The sequence below is a fragment of the Cyprinus carpio genome, chromosome B15 (genome assembly GCF_018340385.1).
Source record: "Cyprinus carpio isolate SPL01 chromosome B15, ASM1834038v1, whole genome shotgun sequence".
NCBI lineage: Eukaryota > Metazoa > Chordata > Actinopteri > Cypriniformes > Cyprinidae > Cyprinus > Cyprinus carpio.
This window is the reverse complement of record NC_056611.1, coordinates 18105507-18125177: the sequence shown is the minus strand read 5'-3', so window position 1 is coordinate 18125177 and position 19671 is coordinate 18105507. Positions and strand designations below refer to the sequence as shown.

General features: G+C 37.2%; 1 protein-coding gene across 2 annotated transcripts in view; it reads left to right on the top strand.

The window, feature by feature from the left end:
• dph1 (diphthamide biosynthesis 1) overlaps positions 1 to 19671 on the top strand; it is an 89426-nt gene that overhangs the window by 36363 nt on the left and 33392 nt on the right. Inside the window, exons 1-4 of one of the 2 annotated variants that reach the window (XM_042739597.1) lie at positions 7411 to 8018; positions 9800 to 9921; positions 15600 to 15754; positions 17588 to 17709. In XM_042739597.1, coding sequence (XP_042595531.1) covers positions 7972 to 8018; positions 9800 to 9921; positions 15600 to 15754; positions 17588 to 17709 — 446 coding nt within the window. In that variant the 5' untranslated portion in view covers positions 7411 to 7971. Of the gene's footprint in view, positions 1 to 7410; positions 8019 to 9799; positions 9922 to 15599; positions 15755 to 17587; positions 17710 to 19671 lie in introns of those variants that run through there. The other variant, XM_042739596.1, reaches the window with a different exon arrangement.

Here is a 19671-nt window from a genome sequence, read left to right as displayed (position 1 = left end):
ATCATTGCAAAAAGGTGAAATAGGTATAGAAGCTTTGCTAATAAGGACTTTTATGGATTTGCAGACCGGATTTAAGGCTGTTTTTCTGTTGTGTAGGTTGAGAAGGTACAGGTAATGTGATTTGTGTGGGCTGGTGTGTTTTGTGCTCTGCTAAGTGATTCAGTAGTAGTGGGGAAACAGGGCTGGGATGTGGAAAGTCCAAAGGGACGGCTTTTCTGTGACAGGCCCTCGTTGCTGATCTAATATTAGTCTTTGTGTTAACTGAGCTCAGTGAAGTGAGAGGCACATACGCACACACAATCAGAGTTATTGAAACAGGGCAGAGGGTGCAGCATTGAATCACTCAGAGGCTCATGTCCTGGGCTTTCATCCACATCCTGACACAACAAAAGGGCTTCGTTCTTATTGTCTGTGTATTTGAAGAAGTGCACGGTAGCCCCAAAAATATTTAGACCCTTAAAAAAATCTATCAATGTCATTGCATCAGATTACAAGTGGCATGTGCAAACAATGATGCTTGACCTTTAAAAAAAAAAACGAAACTTCTGAGCCATTTTTGTCTTTTAACAAACTGATGTTATGGTGATTTTTAGTGGATGTATTTACTCAGCTATCATCGAGTTAATGGGAATTTTTGGTTTGGTTTTGGTGTGTTTTGATACATTTTGGTTTTGATTTGCTTTGTGTTTTTGTTTTGTTTTTAGTTGAGTTTTGGTTTGGTTTTTGTTTTTATTTCATTGTATGTTTATTTTTGTTTTCATTTAGTTTTGTGTTTTGTTTTTGTGGTGTTTTTATGTTTTTGTTGTATTGCGTCCGTTTCATTGTTTTAATCCAAGACTCTGTTTGTGTCTTTCAATAAAACACTTGCCACTTTGATATTTTGCTAATTCAAAGGCATATATTTTTAAGTTTGACTTAAGTATCCAAATAATATATGTTGTGCAAGTTGTCCAGCTGAGTGCTGTTTTGTTTTTTTGTTTTTTGAGTAAAAAAAGTATTCTGGTGGAATATGGTGGGTTTGTGTTGAAAATGTAAAATACTATTAAAATTGTATTAGGCATGGGCCAGTATGAGATTTTGACGGTATGATAACCTTAAGCAAAAATATCACGGTGTCACGGTATTGTTGTTACAGCTCTGAAATGTGTTATTTTTAAATGACTGGGTAAAAAAATATTTTTTTTTTCCCGCTGGACACAATATATTTTGTTTTTGAGCAACAAACAGAATATTCGAAACAGTAGAATTAGTTCATTTTTTTTTTCTTTCATTTTTTTCCTAAAAAGAAAAAAATTAAAGACTGACTCATTTATTTAACCTAAATCTGTAATTAAATACAGTTATTTAATTTTAGTTATATAATTCATATACATATCATCTATATAATTTAATATCATTTAGTTATATAATAATAATCATACACATAATTAGATTTAATAATAACCCAATTTGAAGCAAAAACAGAATGTTCTGACAAGCTTTGAGAAATTATACCACATAAACTTTTCAGAAGACAGTCAGCTTCCCTCAGAAACCCCCAAATCAATATTGAGGATTTTCTTCCAATAGTTTGTACATCATGAACAGTGAGTGATCTGCCTGCTACAGTATTTTTCTCTGTGTGTCCGTCTTCAGCGTCTCTGGCCTGTGTTAACGGGCATTAACAGACTTCATATTTTCACATAAATTACATTTTGGAAAACAGAGAGTTGCAATAAGGCAAAAAAACAGCCGGTTACCAAAGGCCAAAGTATATTTCGGCTGTTCGCGCAACATCAGCATTACGTTATTTTCGTCATCAGGAGGGCTCGCGGACAGCCGCACATCCCGTGGTACTGCGCATGTGTCGAGCTCATCCATCCGCGCTCATCTACGGTTGAGTATACTTATGAAAGCTGTGTGGACGCGGCTGTGCGAGAGACGGAAAGAAACGCTGAATGTGAAGTGTACCTGGGCCTTAAGTTCGTCCATCCTACACACACGTGACTGACCGCTTGCTCGCACCAACAGGAGGAGGAGGGGTCAGTGTTACTCTTTACACTGCACGCAGCCTGAGGGATTCCTACTCTTTCAGTCATTGAGGAGACCTGGAAAACAGCGCATACTGCAGGAATGGTATAATGAAAAATATTAGTGGTTTTGAAACCGTGACATTTTCAAATAGTGGTATACCTTGAAACCAGTAATCGGCCCATGCCTAAATTGTATCATGTTTGACAGTGATATGAATAAGAGCGAAGCAGTTCCACGGTTCTTAAAATGGAACTCTGTTCAAAAAGTGTCCCTTCAGCTGTTCTGGCAAATGCCTCTATTGTATCTTTATACCACTGCCATGTCATGTCAATCATGTATGTGGGCTGTTGTGCACACAAATCAGTAATCAATATTTGAGCTTTGCATGTTTAATAATCAGGTATTCGATCTTTAATCTTTAATGTGCAAGTTATAAAATCATAACATGGCTCTTTTTCATGTCTCCTGTCTGAAATATCTTTTTATAATGATAATTACCACTTCTCTAACTCTGCTTGGCTGCCCTATTCCAGACAATTAGCAGTCATAAAAAAAGCACTTTTTATTTGAAATCATTTGCTTTTGAAGGCTTTGATTAAGTGGCCAAAGAGAAAGATCCGTTTTCTTCCAGCATTCACAAACATGAGAGCTTTGAGCCAGCAGCCCCTCGCTCACGCTGAGCTTTGATGAAAGTCCTGTCAAAGCCAAGTAAAGATTTCACCTCTGAGAGACAGGAGGAATAGCTTGAAACGGATGAATCCGCTTCCAGACACAGCACACCCTAATGTTCATTAACTGAGAGAGTGAGAGACACGCAGAGACGCTGACCGGTCCTGCAGGAGCGTGAGTCTGTCTCACTGCTCTGAAGGAGAGAGAGAGACATGACAGAGAGACACATGAACTGTCTGTGGAGTTTATGAGAATCTGTCAGAGAGAGACACTGAACCATTCATCAACCATCACATTGACAGGGAGTGCCATGCCTTGGCTGAGTTCAGTGATGTCCAAAAGCCTGAAAACAAAATGATAATATAGGATTTTAACCTTTTATTATTATTATTATTATTATTATTATTTATTTATTATCCACTCTGTGTGAGTGTTTGATTAGTGACACTAATTAACAAGCCCTGTTATTGAGATCACAGACATTTCTACATCTTAATTGCATCTTAATGACATTTCAGCTCAGATGCTGTAGCTGGAGCCAGATAGCATGACACACACAGAGAGAGAGACGGTGGATTTGATTTCAGTGGGAGAAGAGCAGAGCTACAGTAACAAGCAGGCCAGGCCATATGTGACATTAACTCTTCCATCCTGCGGTCAACATTTCGAGGGGCGTGCGACACGTTAATCACGACTAAAACCCCTCATCTTACTCGCTTTGAGCCTCAGTCCCAGCGGGAGCACGAACTTGATCCACACTCCTGCTCCATAATTACAGCACCATTCCCAGGTAGCGAGCACTATCTCTCTCTGGCACAAGCTCCGGTAATCTGACGCTTAGAGTTTATATTAATGTATTTCCGTTTTTCATCCGCAAGCCCTTCTAGTTGGTGTTAATCGGATATACTGCGCAAATAAGGAAACCTGACAATGAGGTTTTGTAGGTGTTTTGTCACTCCAGGCTGGGGATGTCATCGTTACAGGCGAAAGATTTGCAACCACTTCATATCTGCATCCTGCTTATGGATCTTATGTGTAAGGCCTAGAATTTGAATTGAAATGGCGAACAGAATTGAAAAATTATAATTAAAGGGGTCATGACATGGATTATTTTTATGTTCCTTGAGGTTTACTTATAATCTTAATAAAGTTTTTTGCTCAATAAAACAAAAAAACAATTGTTAAATATGTGGAAAATTGTTAATTTCAACCCTCATTCTGAAACTCTCTCTAAAATGACCTGTTTTATAGTTTCTCAGTAATTGGCCACTGTTATGATTGGCTAACGTCATTGCATAGGAAACAGTATTAACGCCCCCTAGCTATTATACCGGTTCATCTTTCAACAAATGTTTCTTTGTGAACTCTCGATGACACTGTGCCTCATTTACAAAACAAAATGCTCCAGTCAATCCTCAGAACGTGCATCTGTATATTGTATCCAGTGAAAACAAGATAGCGACAGTGATTGTAATTTCTATTTGCTTTTGACTAGTGGACGACCGATATATCACCAAGGCTGATATATCGGCCGATATTTGGCATTTTTTCCAAATATCGGCCGATAAGTTTTTCTGCTTGGCCGATGTGTTCGAGGCGGGACTTTTATTTTGACTAATATTATTAGTAATAGAAAGGCAAACATTATAATACTTTCTTGTTTGCCATCAGCATTAAGCAAATATGCATTTATATCATTTAAACAAATCTTTTAATTACTAATGAACATTTAATTTCACAAACCTTGCAAACTTAGTCGAATCCAGCTGTGAGATCTTGTGAAGTGTGCACTTTTATCCAGCATGATCGCTTGCTCTCTGTGTGACAATCGGTCTTTGTGAATTGAATGCTTTAAACTTTAAACTCGTGATTTCAAATTATGCTGCTCTTTATGCATTAGCCCATGTCATATTCATGTAATTTTCTGTGTGCTGTATGTAAAATGAGTGTTACCCTAGCTTTATTTGTAAAATAAGATTCCCAATGCACACAAACTTCCCAGAATACTGCCCTGTTCAACCATAATTTTAAGAAGCTATGATAATACTTTTTGTGCATAAAACCAAAAAAAAAAAAAAACGTATCTGACACCATCAGCTGACACCGATTTTTTTTTTATATTTGATAGTTTGTTCCTACAATGAGTCACTAAGGTATAATGTTGTTTTGCACTGATTTTATGGGAAAAACATTATTCAGAATATTTTTCTGTACACTTTTTATTTGTATCACTTTAAATTGTGAATTTCGTGGGATTTGTAATAAAATACCGACCTCTCAACTCACAATCAGCGTCTGCTCATCTACGTTTGGTGCTTAACATGAGGAGTGGGATTTTGGTACGGTGGGTTTTCAGTGTGGGCTGTGCTTCTCTGTGCAGTGTGACATTTGATGTTTTGTTATGTGAAGCAATGAAATTCATACATTTTTAGGTGTGATTTGAGTTCCCAAATACTTTTGTGAACACTGTACTTGTATTTTGAACCATCTCTTTCGTGTGTGTATTATCATTTTCCGCCGGTGATGATGCCACCCACTCGTGTCTGTGCATGCGCAAACGTGTAGCAGATGGGCAGAAAGACAAGGACCTTGATGAGAGAAAGGATGAGTGAATCAAATCTACCACTGCAAATATTTATTTACCAGATGAGCTCTCCTCATCCATCTCTCTCTGCTTTACAAGCAATGGCTGCCTGCGTCCTTCACATGAGAATAACTGTGTGTGGGGAGAGAGGCTGTGTTTGAGGGTACTGGGTTATAGAAGTAAGCCATGCATGAGACACAAACGCAGGGAGTGCATTGTTTAGAGGATGACGCATGTGTGTGTGTCTGTGTGATCAAAAAGATTACTAGAATTGTGTGTGTATATATATATATATATAATGTATGTATGTGTGTGTGTGTATATATGTATATACATACATATATACATTTACACATGACATTACATTTACGTTTAGTCATTTAGCAGACGCTTTTATCCAAAGCGACTTAAAAATAAGGACAATAAAAGCAATCAAAACCAACAAAAGAGCAATAATATGTAAGTGTTGTGACAAGTCTCAGTTAGTCTAACGCAGTATACATAGCAAAGTGTTTTTTTCCTATAATAATAATAATAATAAAAACAAGTAGATAGGATAGAAAAAAAAGAGAACACTAAGGTTATAGGGTCATTTTTTTATTAATTAAAAGAAAACGAGTAGATGGAATATGTATGCATGTACAGTAAGTACTGTATATAAGTGTGTGTAGGTGTGGGTGTGTTTACATACTAAAAATTAAACCTATTTATCAGGACCTTTATTCATTTTTTTTAATTAAGAAATTATTTTCCAACGTTCTCCATACCATGTTCTCATTAGCATCCTGATGTTTTACTTTTACTTTATTATTATTATTATTATTTATTACTATTATTTTGTAATCCCCATTATTCTCAATTTTGATTCTCATTAGATTATTGTATTTAAACGCATTACAGTAAAAAGGCATTTTAGCCTTATGTTTTTTTTAAATATTCACCCACCATTTAGTTAGCAATGGAAAAAGGCTTGCAACAGATGTATCATAGATTGACAAACTGAGGAAAAAGACAGGTTAAAGTCCCCACTAGGGTTCGGGATCGTTAGAAATTTTCCTGTTCCGGTTCTATTAAAATCATTAAACAACTATTAAAAAAAAATAGTGGTAAGGAAAAATGCACAATACTCAACTACTCAGTGCTCAATACTGTTTATTTCTTACTGTCAACTTTATTTAAAGTTTGGAAATGTCAAAATTCAATATATATTGCAGTATACAAATTTTCAGGTTCCAATTCCAGTTCCATTTAAATGGTCTATTATGATGTTTTTTACTATTTTACCTTCATTGAATGTAGTGTTGCTGGAAGGTAGTAAGTAATGTTGAGTATTGCTAGTCCATCAATCAGCATGTGCTTCAAAATTGATGTTTTTTACACTATCAATAACATTTTGCTTTTCAAGCAGGAATAAGCTGGTTGGCCAAATAGTCCCTTGAGGGCTAAGACACTTGTTCATTTCCCTAAATTTATGAAATATAAACTGTTATACTTATAACCATGTATACACACACTCCATAAAGCCCCCATTTTACAAATAATAATGCAGTCAGGAGATGGTGTGATGCAATGAGTGGTTTCCACATTTTTTTACATTTAAAATGCATGAAACAAAATATTTTCTATCACTTTATTTATCACTCTTGAAATGACCTGTACACTAAATAATGTAACCCTCATACTTACATAACATTAGCAGTCTATTTATTAAGTGGTCCAAGCTGAACTCAGTATGTATATTAATGACAATATGGGATAAATAAGCTCAAAGACTGCTCAGTCACGTGTCGCACCAGAACCGTTTTCGGAACCGAAACTTACGGTTCCCAACCCTAGTCCCCATGAAATCAAATTGAAAGTTTTTTGGGTGTTAGTATCAATATGTTAGTCTTAAGGTTATCTATAAGGCAGTGTGCTCCAAAACCATGACAAAATTTGGATTTAGAAGATATAAGCATTCAAAGCTTGCAGTTTGTCACTTCCGCCAAAACATCTCAATGAATTTTTTTTTTTTTTTTGACGTCACATCGTACGTAATCTTCTCATCAAACCTTCTGACCAATCACATGCTCTCTAGAATCCGAAGCGCCTGCCCCCTGCACTATAAATAGACGCTGAAGCGCCAGCTGAGATCGGTCACTTGATCACAATGTCGTATTTCTTGTACTGTGAATGGCTCATAGTGCACAATGTAGGTAATGGGGAACGATTCAGACAGTGTAAATAAGCTTTCGATTGGTGCAAATGAGGTCTGGTTTCACGTTGTTTCACGCAAACCGCGGGAGCGCGCACAGTCTGACTTTGGTCCAGAGACGCGATCGCACGGAGCAGATCATATGTGCGAGTCGGCATATATCAAAATATTTTACAACTACAAAGCTTCAGCATGATTATGACCACTATTTTGTTTTACTAAGAGTTTCATATTGAATCTAGGGGGTAATCTATTAGACTGTCAAATGCGGCTTTACCAAGCTCAACAGCTCTGGCCCGAGCAGATATAAACAACGCTATTGGCTATTTTAAAAAGGAGGCGGGGCTGCTCAATATGTCCCTCTCTCACTTCCTGTTTCAGTTGCAATTACGTTACCAAATAGAATAATGCTGCGTGATTCAAGGCACTTCAAGGGACCTTAAAGACTCAGACGGGAAGTATAAGAAAAACATATCCCAGACAGCGATCAGTACAGACTGTACTGTGTGTCATGGAGTTGTACTGGCCACTTTCGAGAGCTCAATCTGAATCTGAGAGGTGAGAAGGTGAATCAGGTGGAGGGGTTTAAAAGTGCTAGTGTGTGTATGTTTTTATAAAACCAGAGAAAATGTGCCTATGTTCTATTAATAAAACCTGTCCTAAATATGTCTGCTTCCAGACAGCCAGCTTCCCATACAACAGCCACTACTCTCTTTTCCTCCTTTCTTCTCCTCGCATATTCATTCTCTCTCGTTTTTTCTCACTCATAATTTATGTGCTCCTGTCTCATGTTTATCCTGCATTTAAATTTCACACAGAGGAGCGGCGGCAGCAGTGCGCCAGTCAATAGAAGTGCTAACACTTAACAACCCCTGCCGAAGCAAACAAAAACAGATCGTTGGTTCTTCAAACAGCTCCTTAGAGATCCACCTTGCTGAAATGCTTGTCATTGTCCTACAAAGCGAAGGAAGAAATCCAAGGACAATTTGTAGCAGCGTCTCTTAAGAGTGTGCTGTACTGGAGATGGTAGCTCAGTAATTTCCTCTATTGTATAGTTTTAAATTCTTAAATTCTTTTAAAAAGACTTCAGTTCTTACATTCAGAGTCTACAGCTTTGCCACACCTGCTTTTAACAGGTGAATTAATAAATATTTATTAAATATCTCTTACTGGCCATGATTTTTTTAAGATTGCAGGTTAGAATGGGAATTTTGAGTCACTTGCTCTATTGGTTTACCGCTGTATCTCAAGCTTTTGGATCATGTATGTGCATTTAATTTTTATGCTGAATTAACATTTTTTTATGACACTTGGCTGTGAATTCTGCCAACTGTTTAAAATTGTCTGCTACTGCAAAAAAATGTTTTATTTTGCTGACATTGACACAAGCTTTGTTGAAATTGGTAGAGTTAGTAAGAATGAGTTTAAAATTCCTGGTAATCAGTAAAAATCTGTTTTACTGTATGCCATGATTTTACAGAAAATATGTTTATTAATTTGTTTGTTTTCATTTTTTTTTTTTTGTATATATTTTTTTTTTAAATAAATGTTCTACTTAGTTTAATAATGCATGGAACAATTTGTGCAAAAAATTGTGTTTTTTTTTTCAAAAATAAAACAAAAACAAAAAAATATCCATAATCTTTCTACACATAACAGAAATCATGAACTCTCATTGGTCCATAATCTTGCTACACATAACTGCATATTAAACATCAAATATGTCTTGACTGTTATTATGTCACTTTGTACCCCTTTTTTCAAGGGTGAACAGATAAATTAGTTTTGATGGATTTTTGAGTAAGTGGCATTGAGATAAATGGAATACTTACATGCTGACAGATTATTTTTTTTTTTTATAAATATAATTTTCATAATAAGTAATATATTTTTTTATAGACATTGATGGTTGTAGCACTTATGTAGGTACAGTTTCTCAGAACACAATGGTGATAGCTCATGCATAACCACTGGTTTGAATCTGCATTTTAAATTTTTGATAACCACTTTTTCGTAGGACAGTGTGCATCCATAGCTATTAACCTTGACATGGTACTTGAATGTTTACCATCATTTAATGTGTATGTTAGTCATTGTCCAATGCTCTGTCATCTCTGAAGGTTATTCTAGATGTTTTTCCAGACTGCACAGAGTGCATCACTTTACAGCTAGCGGGAACCCACTTAGCTGGAGACATGGATGTCTGAGTGACATTTCCGCTTGAGAGTGATTGATCTGCCAACTGTGTGGAACCGTCATTTTATTTACGGCCTGATTGATCTGAATTGCAATAGGGTGGTGATCAAGGTCATTGATTGGTTGATTGTGTTGTTTGTCAGATTCACAGAGGCAGACACTCTGGTGATGGGAGATGTGACATACGGGGCCTGCTGTGTGGATGACTTCACTGCCCGCGCTTTGGGAGCTGACTTCATGGTGCATTATGGACACAGTTGTCTCAGTGAGTTGCACAAACACACACACACACACATACACACACACACACACAATCCTTATATGTGAATTAAAGTAACAGTTTACCCAAATTGAACATTCTGCCATCATTTGCTCACCCTCATGTAATTCTAAACCTGTATGACTAACTTAGGTTTAATTCTTATTTTAAGATACAATGGTTGCCTTGACACTAACTGAAATGTGTAAATTTGAATACAAACATTACTGAAACTAAACCTGAAATAAATAATTAAAGCTATGCATTAACAAAACAACTAATGACAAAAGCACATAACAAAATTACTAAAACTTTAAAAGAAAACGGAACATATACAAATAAAAACTAATTCAAAATATGAATAATTTATAAAATAAAATTAACATGGGTATAAAAAAAGGGGTGGTGTGAAATTCTCCTTTTGTGTTCCATAAAAGGAAGTAAGGCAAACAGGTTTGGATTCTTCATAGCTGGGTATTATAACTATTCCTTTAACATATTTATAGACTACAAACCCACAAATTAATTTTCATAAAGGAAGACTTCTCATCTATCATCTTTCTCTGTTCCTGCGGTTTCTTGTGAGCATGTTTCAGGGTCTTTCATTGATGGGCAACTGAACGTTTGAAAAAATAATTGAGAAATAGACCAAGAGATCTCAGTGGGAGTTTCTAAGAGCAAAGGTTGGAGACAGTCAGGCGGGGTTAGGAGAAGTGAAGATGTATAGATTTACTCTTGAAGTGCTTTGCAAAGCTGCCCTCAATAGCTCAGTATGGTAGCCAGTCCGAGCCGTGATGTGTAAGGGATAGCAGATGTTTTGAATGGGCCTGCCTGCACGTGTGCTTAGCAGATCAATAGTGAACATGCATTAAGGGTGTCCTTTAAAAGGCCTGGAAGTTCCAGGCTAGAGGAAGCCGCTCTTTTACCCCCTGCTGCCCATCAGCAGCACAACATACAGTAGAGGAAATGCTAAATCAATAGGGCCAGTATATCTCTGGCAGAACAATCACACCTCTCCCAAATACCAGAGCTGGCCAAAGGAATATTAATCCTGCATCTGAGGGCCAAAGCCTCCTGCGAACCTTAACATAATACACTTATACACAGTCAAGGGCAGACCGTCTGGAAATGTTTGTTTGTCAGTGTTAGCTAAAAATGGTAATAGTGTAACTGCTTTAATGCTGTGCATACTGTATGTAAATGTATATTTACCAAAAAGTGAGATACACCTGACAGAATTTCCCAAAAACCTACTTTTGGGGAAGTCCTCGTTATTTTCTTTGGTTAGGAATTCCATGACATTTCACTTCTTTTTGCTCTTCTAGGTTGTTTGGCTTTTTTATGTTTCTTTATCTTGATATCCTTGAATCCAACAATATTCAAGTCTTAAAGGTTAACTTTCTTCTGAGTTCTGAAAGCAAGTGCAAAGAGGCTTTTGTTTTTTGTATGGTGACTTTTTAGGCGAGTGAAAAAAACAGCTGATGAAACAGCAAAAAAGTGAGTGTTCATTTTGTCACTGGGAAAATGTAGTCAGTGATTTATAGTACCTATGGATTGATTTATTGACATTTATAGGCATAAGTCTATTTTTATATTTTGATGGATATTCACGTCCTATCAGAGCGATGTTGAATAGTTTATCACATTTGCTGTAATGAAAAATGACATTGAGGCTTAAAGTTTAAAGTCGTGTATGCAAATGTGTGTACAGTTAGGTCCATATATATTTGGACACAGGAATAATTTTTGTTATTTTAGCTGCTGACCAAAACATATTCAAGTTACAGTTATATAAAGAATATGTGCTTAAAGTGCACACTCTGATCTTTAATTTGAGGGTATTCACATCAAAATTGGAGGAAAGGTTAAGGAATTACAGCTGTTTAATATGTACCTGCCCTCTTTTTCAAGGGACCATAAGTAATTGGACAGTTGACTCAAAAGCTGTTTCATGGTCAGGTGTGGGCTATACCTTTTCATTATTTTTGCATCAACACAACAGGTAAAAGTTCTGGAGTTGATTTTAAGTGTGCCCTTTGCATTTTGAAGCTGTTACTCTGAACCCACATCATGTGCTCAAAGGATCTCTCCATGCAAGTGAAACATGCAATTGTTAGGCTTTAAATATGAAACAAATCCATTAGAGAGACAGCAGGAACATTAGGAGTGGCCAAATCAACAGTTTGGTACATTCTGAGGAAAAAGAACGCACTGGTGAGCTTAGCAACATAAAAAGGCCTTGACATCCACAGAGGACAACAGTGGTGGATGATCAGAGGATCCTCTCCATGGTAAAGAAGAACCCTTTCACAACATCCAGCCACATGAAGAACACTCTCCAGGAGGTAGGCGTGTCACGGTCAAAGTCTACAATCAAAAGGAGACTTCATGAGAGCAAAAACAGAGGGTTCACCACAAGGTGCAAACAAGGCCAGAATAGACTTTGCCAAAAAACATCTAAAAAAGCCAGACCACTTCTGGAAAAGCATTCTTTGGACGGCTGAAATTAGGATCAGCCTGTACCAGAATGACGGGAAGACATAAGTATGGAAAAGGCTTGGAACAGCTCTTGATCCAAAGCATAAACATCATCTGTGAAACATGGTGGAGCAGTGTGATGGCATGAGCATGCATGGCTTCCAGTGACACTGGGTTACTGTTGTTTAGTGATGATGTGACAGAGGACAGAAACAGACTTCTGAAGTGTATAGGGATATACTGTCTGCCCAGATTCAGCCAAATGCAGTGAAGTTGATTGGTCGGCACTTCATAGTGCAAGTGGAAAATGAACCAAAACATACAGCAAAAACAACTCAGGAATTTTTGAAGGTCAAAAAATGAATACTCTGCATTGGCCAAGTCAATCTCTTAAATTTAAACCCAATTGAGAATTCATTCCACTTGTTAAAGACAAAAACCAGAAAGACCCACAAACAAAGAACAACTGAAATCAGCTGCAGTAAAGGCCTAGCAAAGCATCACCAAGAGCGGAAACCCAATCTCTGGTGAAGTCCATGAATTTCAGACTTAAGGCAGTCATTGCCTGCGAAGGACTCTTAACAAAATATCAAAAATTAACATTTAATTCATGATTATTTTGATTTGCCCAATTACATTTGAGCCCCTGAAAATGGGGGGGCTGTATAAAAATGGTTGTAATTCCTAAGCATTTTATCAAATTTTTGTTCAACCCCTTGAATTAAAGCTTAAAGACTACACTTCAATTTCATTTTGATTGTTTTATTTTAATTCTATTTTGGTGACATACAGAGCCGGAATTATGAAAATTGTGTCAGTGTGTGTATAAGTCTATGTTAGTGGCTAATCTGTCCCACCAGTTTCATAATGAACCAAAAGATAAATAAACTGTATCTGAGCAATGTGTAATTTTTCCCAATTTTAAGAAGCTCCTCAATCATATTAAAAGTTACCTCCTTAAGAAAACAATAGAGAAGGGAAGGAGACGAGGGGATGGAGTGAATTCATGACTCTTATTGACAACAGCTGTAATTGCAGTGAGTAAGTGCTCTCAGTCTGCTGTGCTAATTGGATAAGAGAAATGGATCGATTCCACTTAACTTCAACCCCCCCGACCCCTCCACTTCTTTTTCTTTTGTTTTCCAGCACCTGCGGAAAGAGGTTATTGCCTCTTGTGTGTTTCATGCATGTATGAAAATAGCCCTGTATGTATGTGAATTCTGACAGTGACCCACTTAAATGCAAAACTTTCAAGAATAAAACTTTTTTTGCCACAGTCAGTAAAATCTCTATCCCAGAAGTCTTTCTTTCGCTCTCTTCACTCACTCATATCACTTCCTCTAGTAACTAACTGTAAACATTGTCTGTGACATCTATTCAGTAGCTCTGTTCTAAAACCTTGTTAGCCTTCTAAGCGATCATCCTAAACGCCATGGAAACTTATTTGGAACACTCTACATAGGTAACAACTTGAAGAAGCAGCTTGACATGCAGCAATATATATTACTGTATATTACCTTATTCTCTCAATTTGTCCGTCTTTTCCTGAGATTTTCAAAACCGTTTTGTTTACCATTGGAAAAAAAACTGATATTTCCACATCTTATATGTTAAAAAAGTCATACAGGTTTGGAGCTATATGAGAATGAGTCAATTCTGGTTAAAATACCCCTTTAAATTATGCAGTGCTTTCCAAAATATGTACTCTTTCATAGATGTCTCAGCAATGTGTGTTTGCTGAGAAGCCTCTGTTGCTCTTCCTGCTTTTAAATTTACTTCCTCTCTTCCCACTTGCTTTACTGTCTTGCCGTCTGTTCTTACGTAGTTAGATGGGCTCCGCGTTTAAAACACTCCCTAAAGGTGGCATTTGCCTAATAGCAGTGAAATGGCCATTAGAGCAGGGGCTTTAAAGAGAATGCTACAAGAAGAGCAGCAATTATGACCATCAGCAGTAAATGATAATGTAGATGGGAGAAGACTGAAGCCCGCCTTCCTCTTTCAGCTCTGCTGTCTTTTAAATGGAGTGTGAAATGAATGGCATTAATAGCAATTGTGCGATTTTCTCTTTTCTTAAGTTACTGTCATCAGTAGATCGGAGGTAGGCTGACTAACACAAACTTATCTGAGTTTTCAAGACATTTATTTACTTTGTTGTGAGTTTGCAGTTTATGACAATGAACTGTTATGTGCTAGTTTGTGTGGGTTAAACTTATACTACTATATACTATATATATATATATATATATACTATATACATGCATACTCGTACAGTAGAACAAAGGTTGAGAAATTTTTCAAGAAATGCAGTTATCTCACAGTATGCAATTTCAGATGGATCTAAAAAGGAATGGTTCATAATAAAATAAAATAAAATTCAGGGTTATTTGCTCACTCAATGGCATTCCAAACCTGAATTCTTTATTCTGTGAGCACAGTTGTTTGAAAAATGTCTTCTTTTTTTGGACGCCATTGACAGTTGAAACGTTCTTCAAAATATTTTCTGTTGTGATTCTAAGAATAAAGTCATACAGGTTTGGAACAACATGAGAGTGAGTAAATGATGACAACATTTTTGGGTGAAAGAGATTGTTGTGCCTATTTTATCCACCAGGTGATTCTGTTGGTGTGTCAAGTAATGTCAGAAAGATAATATTTGAAGTGTTGAACACAAACTAAAAACTCAAAATATGCAGTGACATGGCATCTGTATTACCCAGAAATTTGTTTACAACAATGAATTTTTTTTAGTTTACATTTTACATAAAACTAGCAAATTTACATGTTCAAAATTTGTGCAATTACAAAATGATTCAGTTTACAATACCTTCATAAATTTAATTAATAACCTTAAAAAAGCAAAAAACACAAGTGATACACATTCTTTATTGATCGTTTTGTAGAAGTAGAGTTAAAAACACTTGCTGTAATTTTTGTAGAAAAGATGCATGCCATCTTGCTTGGACCAAAGTGATTTGAACGCATCTGGCGTCCTACTTATGACTTCCAAAATCGTAAATGCAAACTTCACATAAGGGCTTGATTGCACCATTTGATTTGTGGGAACATTTGAGTCTGTAGCACAAACAATGTTAAACGCCAAATTTAGATTTTTCAGGTTAGAGAAATAATAGGAAGTCAACCTACGAATGAAATAATCATTTGGATGTGTGATGAGTGAAATATGCTAATGTTGTTTGTGTCTTCAGTCCCCATAGACTCAACAGAGGGCATCAAGATGCTGTACGTGTTTGTGGACATCCAGATTGACACTGCCCACTTCCTGGACACACTCAGGTTCAACTTTCCCCTTGGCCACTCGCTCGCCCTCGTCAGCACCATCCAGTTTGTGGCTGCTTTACAGGTGACCTTTGACCCCCCCGCTTCTTACTCAATGATAACTATTCCCTGCGGTTAAAGATGTTCTCTGATTTGTTTACTGTCTCTCTTTCTCTCCATCACTTACCTTCCTGCTTCAAGGTCTCTGACAGCACATAAGGCTGCCCGTGTGTGTGTGTTTGCTCCTATAATAGTGTGTTTGTGTATGTGGGTGTGAAATGCAGTTAAAGTTATTTTGAACTGCACAAGAGGAGGAATTATCAGAAGTCATGTTGCACTCAGCACTCCACCTTACATAAGTGTGAGATTTTCTTCCCTTCTTTTTTTTCCTGTTTCGCTCTCTCCTCCTCGCTGTCAGTTTCACCCTCCTGCCTAAAAATGACCCATGCTATTTCTGGAAATAGCACGGCCTGTGTATAGTGTGTGTGTAGGCCCATTCCCGTGCTCTGGGTGGGTGCTGGGGGTCAGAGGGGTGTGAATGCACATGTGTTATGTGTTTTTGTTATTTTCTCTGCTCCTCAGAAACAAACTCTTAACTGTAATGTCTCCGCCCCCGTCGCATTACTGCGGCTTCCTTGCCTTAATTTATTTGGCACCATTTCTTTGCTTCTTTTCAATTGGAAAGGAAAGCCTGTAGGTGTTGGGAGATGTGCTGGATGACTGTTTCTCTGATTGTATCTTTCTCTCTTTCCTTCCACTGTAAAGGTGTTGTTGCTCATTCCAGAGCCAGTGCTCAGCCAGATCTGCAAGCTTCTCTCAGAACCTGACTATATTACTACACAAACAAACGGCCCTTGTTTACAAGTCTTGAGTTTAAAACATATTTTAACATCAAGAGTAGTTGGATTCAGCAGTATTATGGCATCAGGAGCGTTTGGGTATACTGTATAATGAATAAAATTCATAACAATCAGTTCACATGCTGTGAAAGCTAGCATTTAAAAGTTCATAGCAGTCACCAAGAATTTTTTTAAGAAGATAAAGATATTATAATTTTCAGCAAGTACACATTCAGTTAATCAGAAGTGACAAAGACAAAAAAAATTTTAATCTGTTTTAAGTAGATACTGTTCCTTTGAACTTTCTGTTCAAAGAATCTTTAAAAAATACATCACATTTTCCATAAAAGTATGAACTGTTTTCAGCATTGGAAATGTTTCTTCAGCACCAATTCAGCATTTGTGAATGATTACCACATGATCATGTGACCCTGAAGACTGGAGTAATGGCTGCTGAACAATCAGCTTTATCATTACTGAAATAAATTACATTTTAAAATATGTTCAGATAGAACACAGCTCTTTTAAACTGTAATACTATTTCTTAATATTACTGTTTTCACTGTGCTTTTGATTAAATAAACGCAGCCTTGGTGAGCATAAGACACTTCTCTCAGAAATATTAAAAATCTCACAAACCCCATTATTTTGAACTGTAGATTACAGCAGCTCTGATATTCAGTACTGTGCACTACATTCAGCATCATTATGATATTGCTGTTATACAGCAGTTAAAAAAGCAAGAAGTTAATGCTGAGTTCCTGAGTTTCAGACTAAATATGGACATTTAACATTGTAAGCGAAAATTGTTCCAAAAGAAGTCAAAGTTAGGTCTGCCCTTTCATTAAAACTTTATTCGGTGCAAACATTACTCTGCCCTCGGACCTCTGACATTACAGTTTCTTGGTTCAATGCCCGCAGGTTTAGGGGGTTGACCTGGAGCCAAATCTTTCAGCCCAGAGCCACCTTTTCAAGAAAGGTGAAAACTCGTGGAGTGGTTCCAGATTGGACACTGGCTTCTTTGGTGGGGAAAAAAGTTGCTTCCTTGGTCTCAGCGTCCTTTTCCTTTCTCTTCTCAGGCAGCCAGTGCAGAGTTGAAGCCAGATTACGAGGTGTTGGTACCTCAGTGTCGGCCGCTTTCTCCTGGGGAGATCCTCGGATGCACCTCGCCTCGTCTGGAGAAACATGTCAATGCCGTCATGTAAGGAAAACCGTTCTAGCCCATGTTGAGTATGTGTTGTGTAGTAAGACTGTGTTCGAATGAAAATAAGTCAGTGTCTATGTATTTCTCTGTGATTTTTTTTTTTTTTTTTTATTAATTTGAAATGAATAATTTCAGCCCTGGATTCAGATTAACCAATACATCTTTATTTTATTTTATTTCATTTCATTTCTTTATTTTACCTAAAGAGAGCGTGTTTTCTAGTTTTTATGTGTCAGGGATTATATCTTCTTGTGGAAGAATTGCACTTGAATGAATATACTTAAGGATGTAATTTAAAAAAAAATGCATTTAAATATATTACATTTTTAACCACTTAACGAAAATAATAAGGTGCTCAAGGTAATGCTTTATTGTGGATATTGTTACAGCTGAAAGCATTGCAGGCGTAGACTGTGTGCACCCTGTATTCACAGTAAAGCATGGCCTTTTATATACAGTTTGAAATCAACATTGACCCTGTTTACTTTAATATGTGTCACTGGTTTTAACGTGCACAAATTTAATAGTGCATGTTATTCAAAAGAACGTGTAGGGAAAATAATATTAACCAATAATATTATATGCTACTTTTCACAACCCAATCAAATTCCGATGGATAACACCAAGACCTGCCTCACATTATTACCTGCGGAATATTGTTTCTTTCTGAAATGCATTGCGAATGCAGTTTCAAGCTGTCTTTAATGAGAAGCGTGTCAAGTGCTGTTGTAACACAGAGACGAGACATTAGGCAGCAGATATATGTGTGTGATCTATTATTCTCTGTATCACACAGTCGCTGAGCAGCAAGCTCTGCTTCTGTGAGATAGAGGGAAACCTCCTGTCTGTGTGTGTCTGTACACAGAGATGGTGTGTATGTGTTTGTGCTTTCTGCCTCTTAATCCAGCGTGCAGAGTCTTTGTGCGTTAGGGGAGAGAGGAAGAGAATTGATGCATGTTTACTTTAATTTTCACTCATCACCTCTTCATCGGGGCGCCTGTCAACATTAGACATACACAAGTGGTCATGTCACTGACCCCCAAAATGACACGGCTATTATGCAAATAGCCTTTTTCATAGATCATTTACTTTTGCCCTCACCCTCAGCGATCAAATTAAAAACTTTCTCCGACACCTACGGTGTAGTAATGTGATGTTATATTGCAAAGCCAAATTGCCACCATATAATTAACAGCAAATTAAGCTGAGTTTCTCATAAGAAGTAATATGTTTGCCGGGGGTCTGAATAAAGTCCCACGGAGAAGATGATTGCAGCTTTGTGTTGAAAAATTACACAGGTTCATGGCCGATCGGCACCTTCATAAAGTCTCTTTTGAGTTGGGTGGACCGTAAAGCGATCTGTATTTAATCAAATTTGACGAATGCCACAGGTCTTCACGCAGACCTCTGGTTTCCACTTGGGATATCTTCTGAAACAAGAGGGAGCTCCGTCTCATTGCCAAAGGCATAATGAACTGAACTGTGGGTGAATGGGTCGGTGCTGTGAAAAGCGGTTTTAAGAACTGCAAATTGGGCTATTTCTAATCTTGTATTCTCAATAGTGCCATCTCCACGAAATGCATCAATTTGTGGTCGTTTAAGTTATACTGTTAAAAGCTGAGCCGGAAAACCTCTGAGCTTTTAATGCCTATAAATGCAATGTTTGTAATAAAGGCCCTTGAAAGAGACAGTGCAGTAATCCCGGAAAATTGGTGTTTTATTATGGCAACATATAAAGGAAAATGTAAAATTTGTGTGAAGGGGGAATTTTTTGGTGAGTGACTTGTGTCCAACAACTAAAAAAAAAATGCTTCCTTTGTGGGTAGTGCACTATAAGGAGGTAGAAAGGAGGCCCCTATGATTTCCTCGATGCAGAAAACGTGGACGGAATTGAGGAATCTAGTCATAAAAACTGAATTCACAGTTTAACGCGGAATGTCACGTAATTTGTCAAATTTT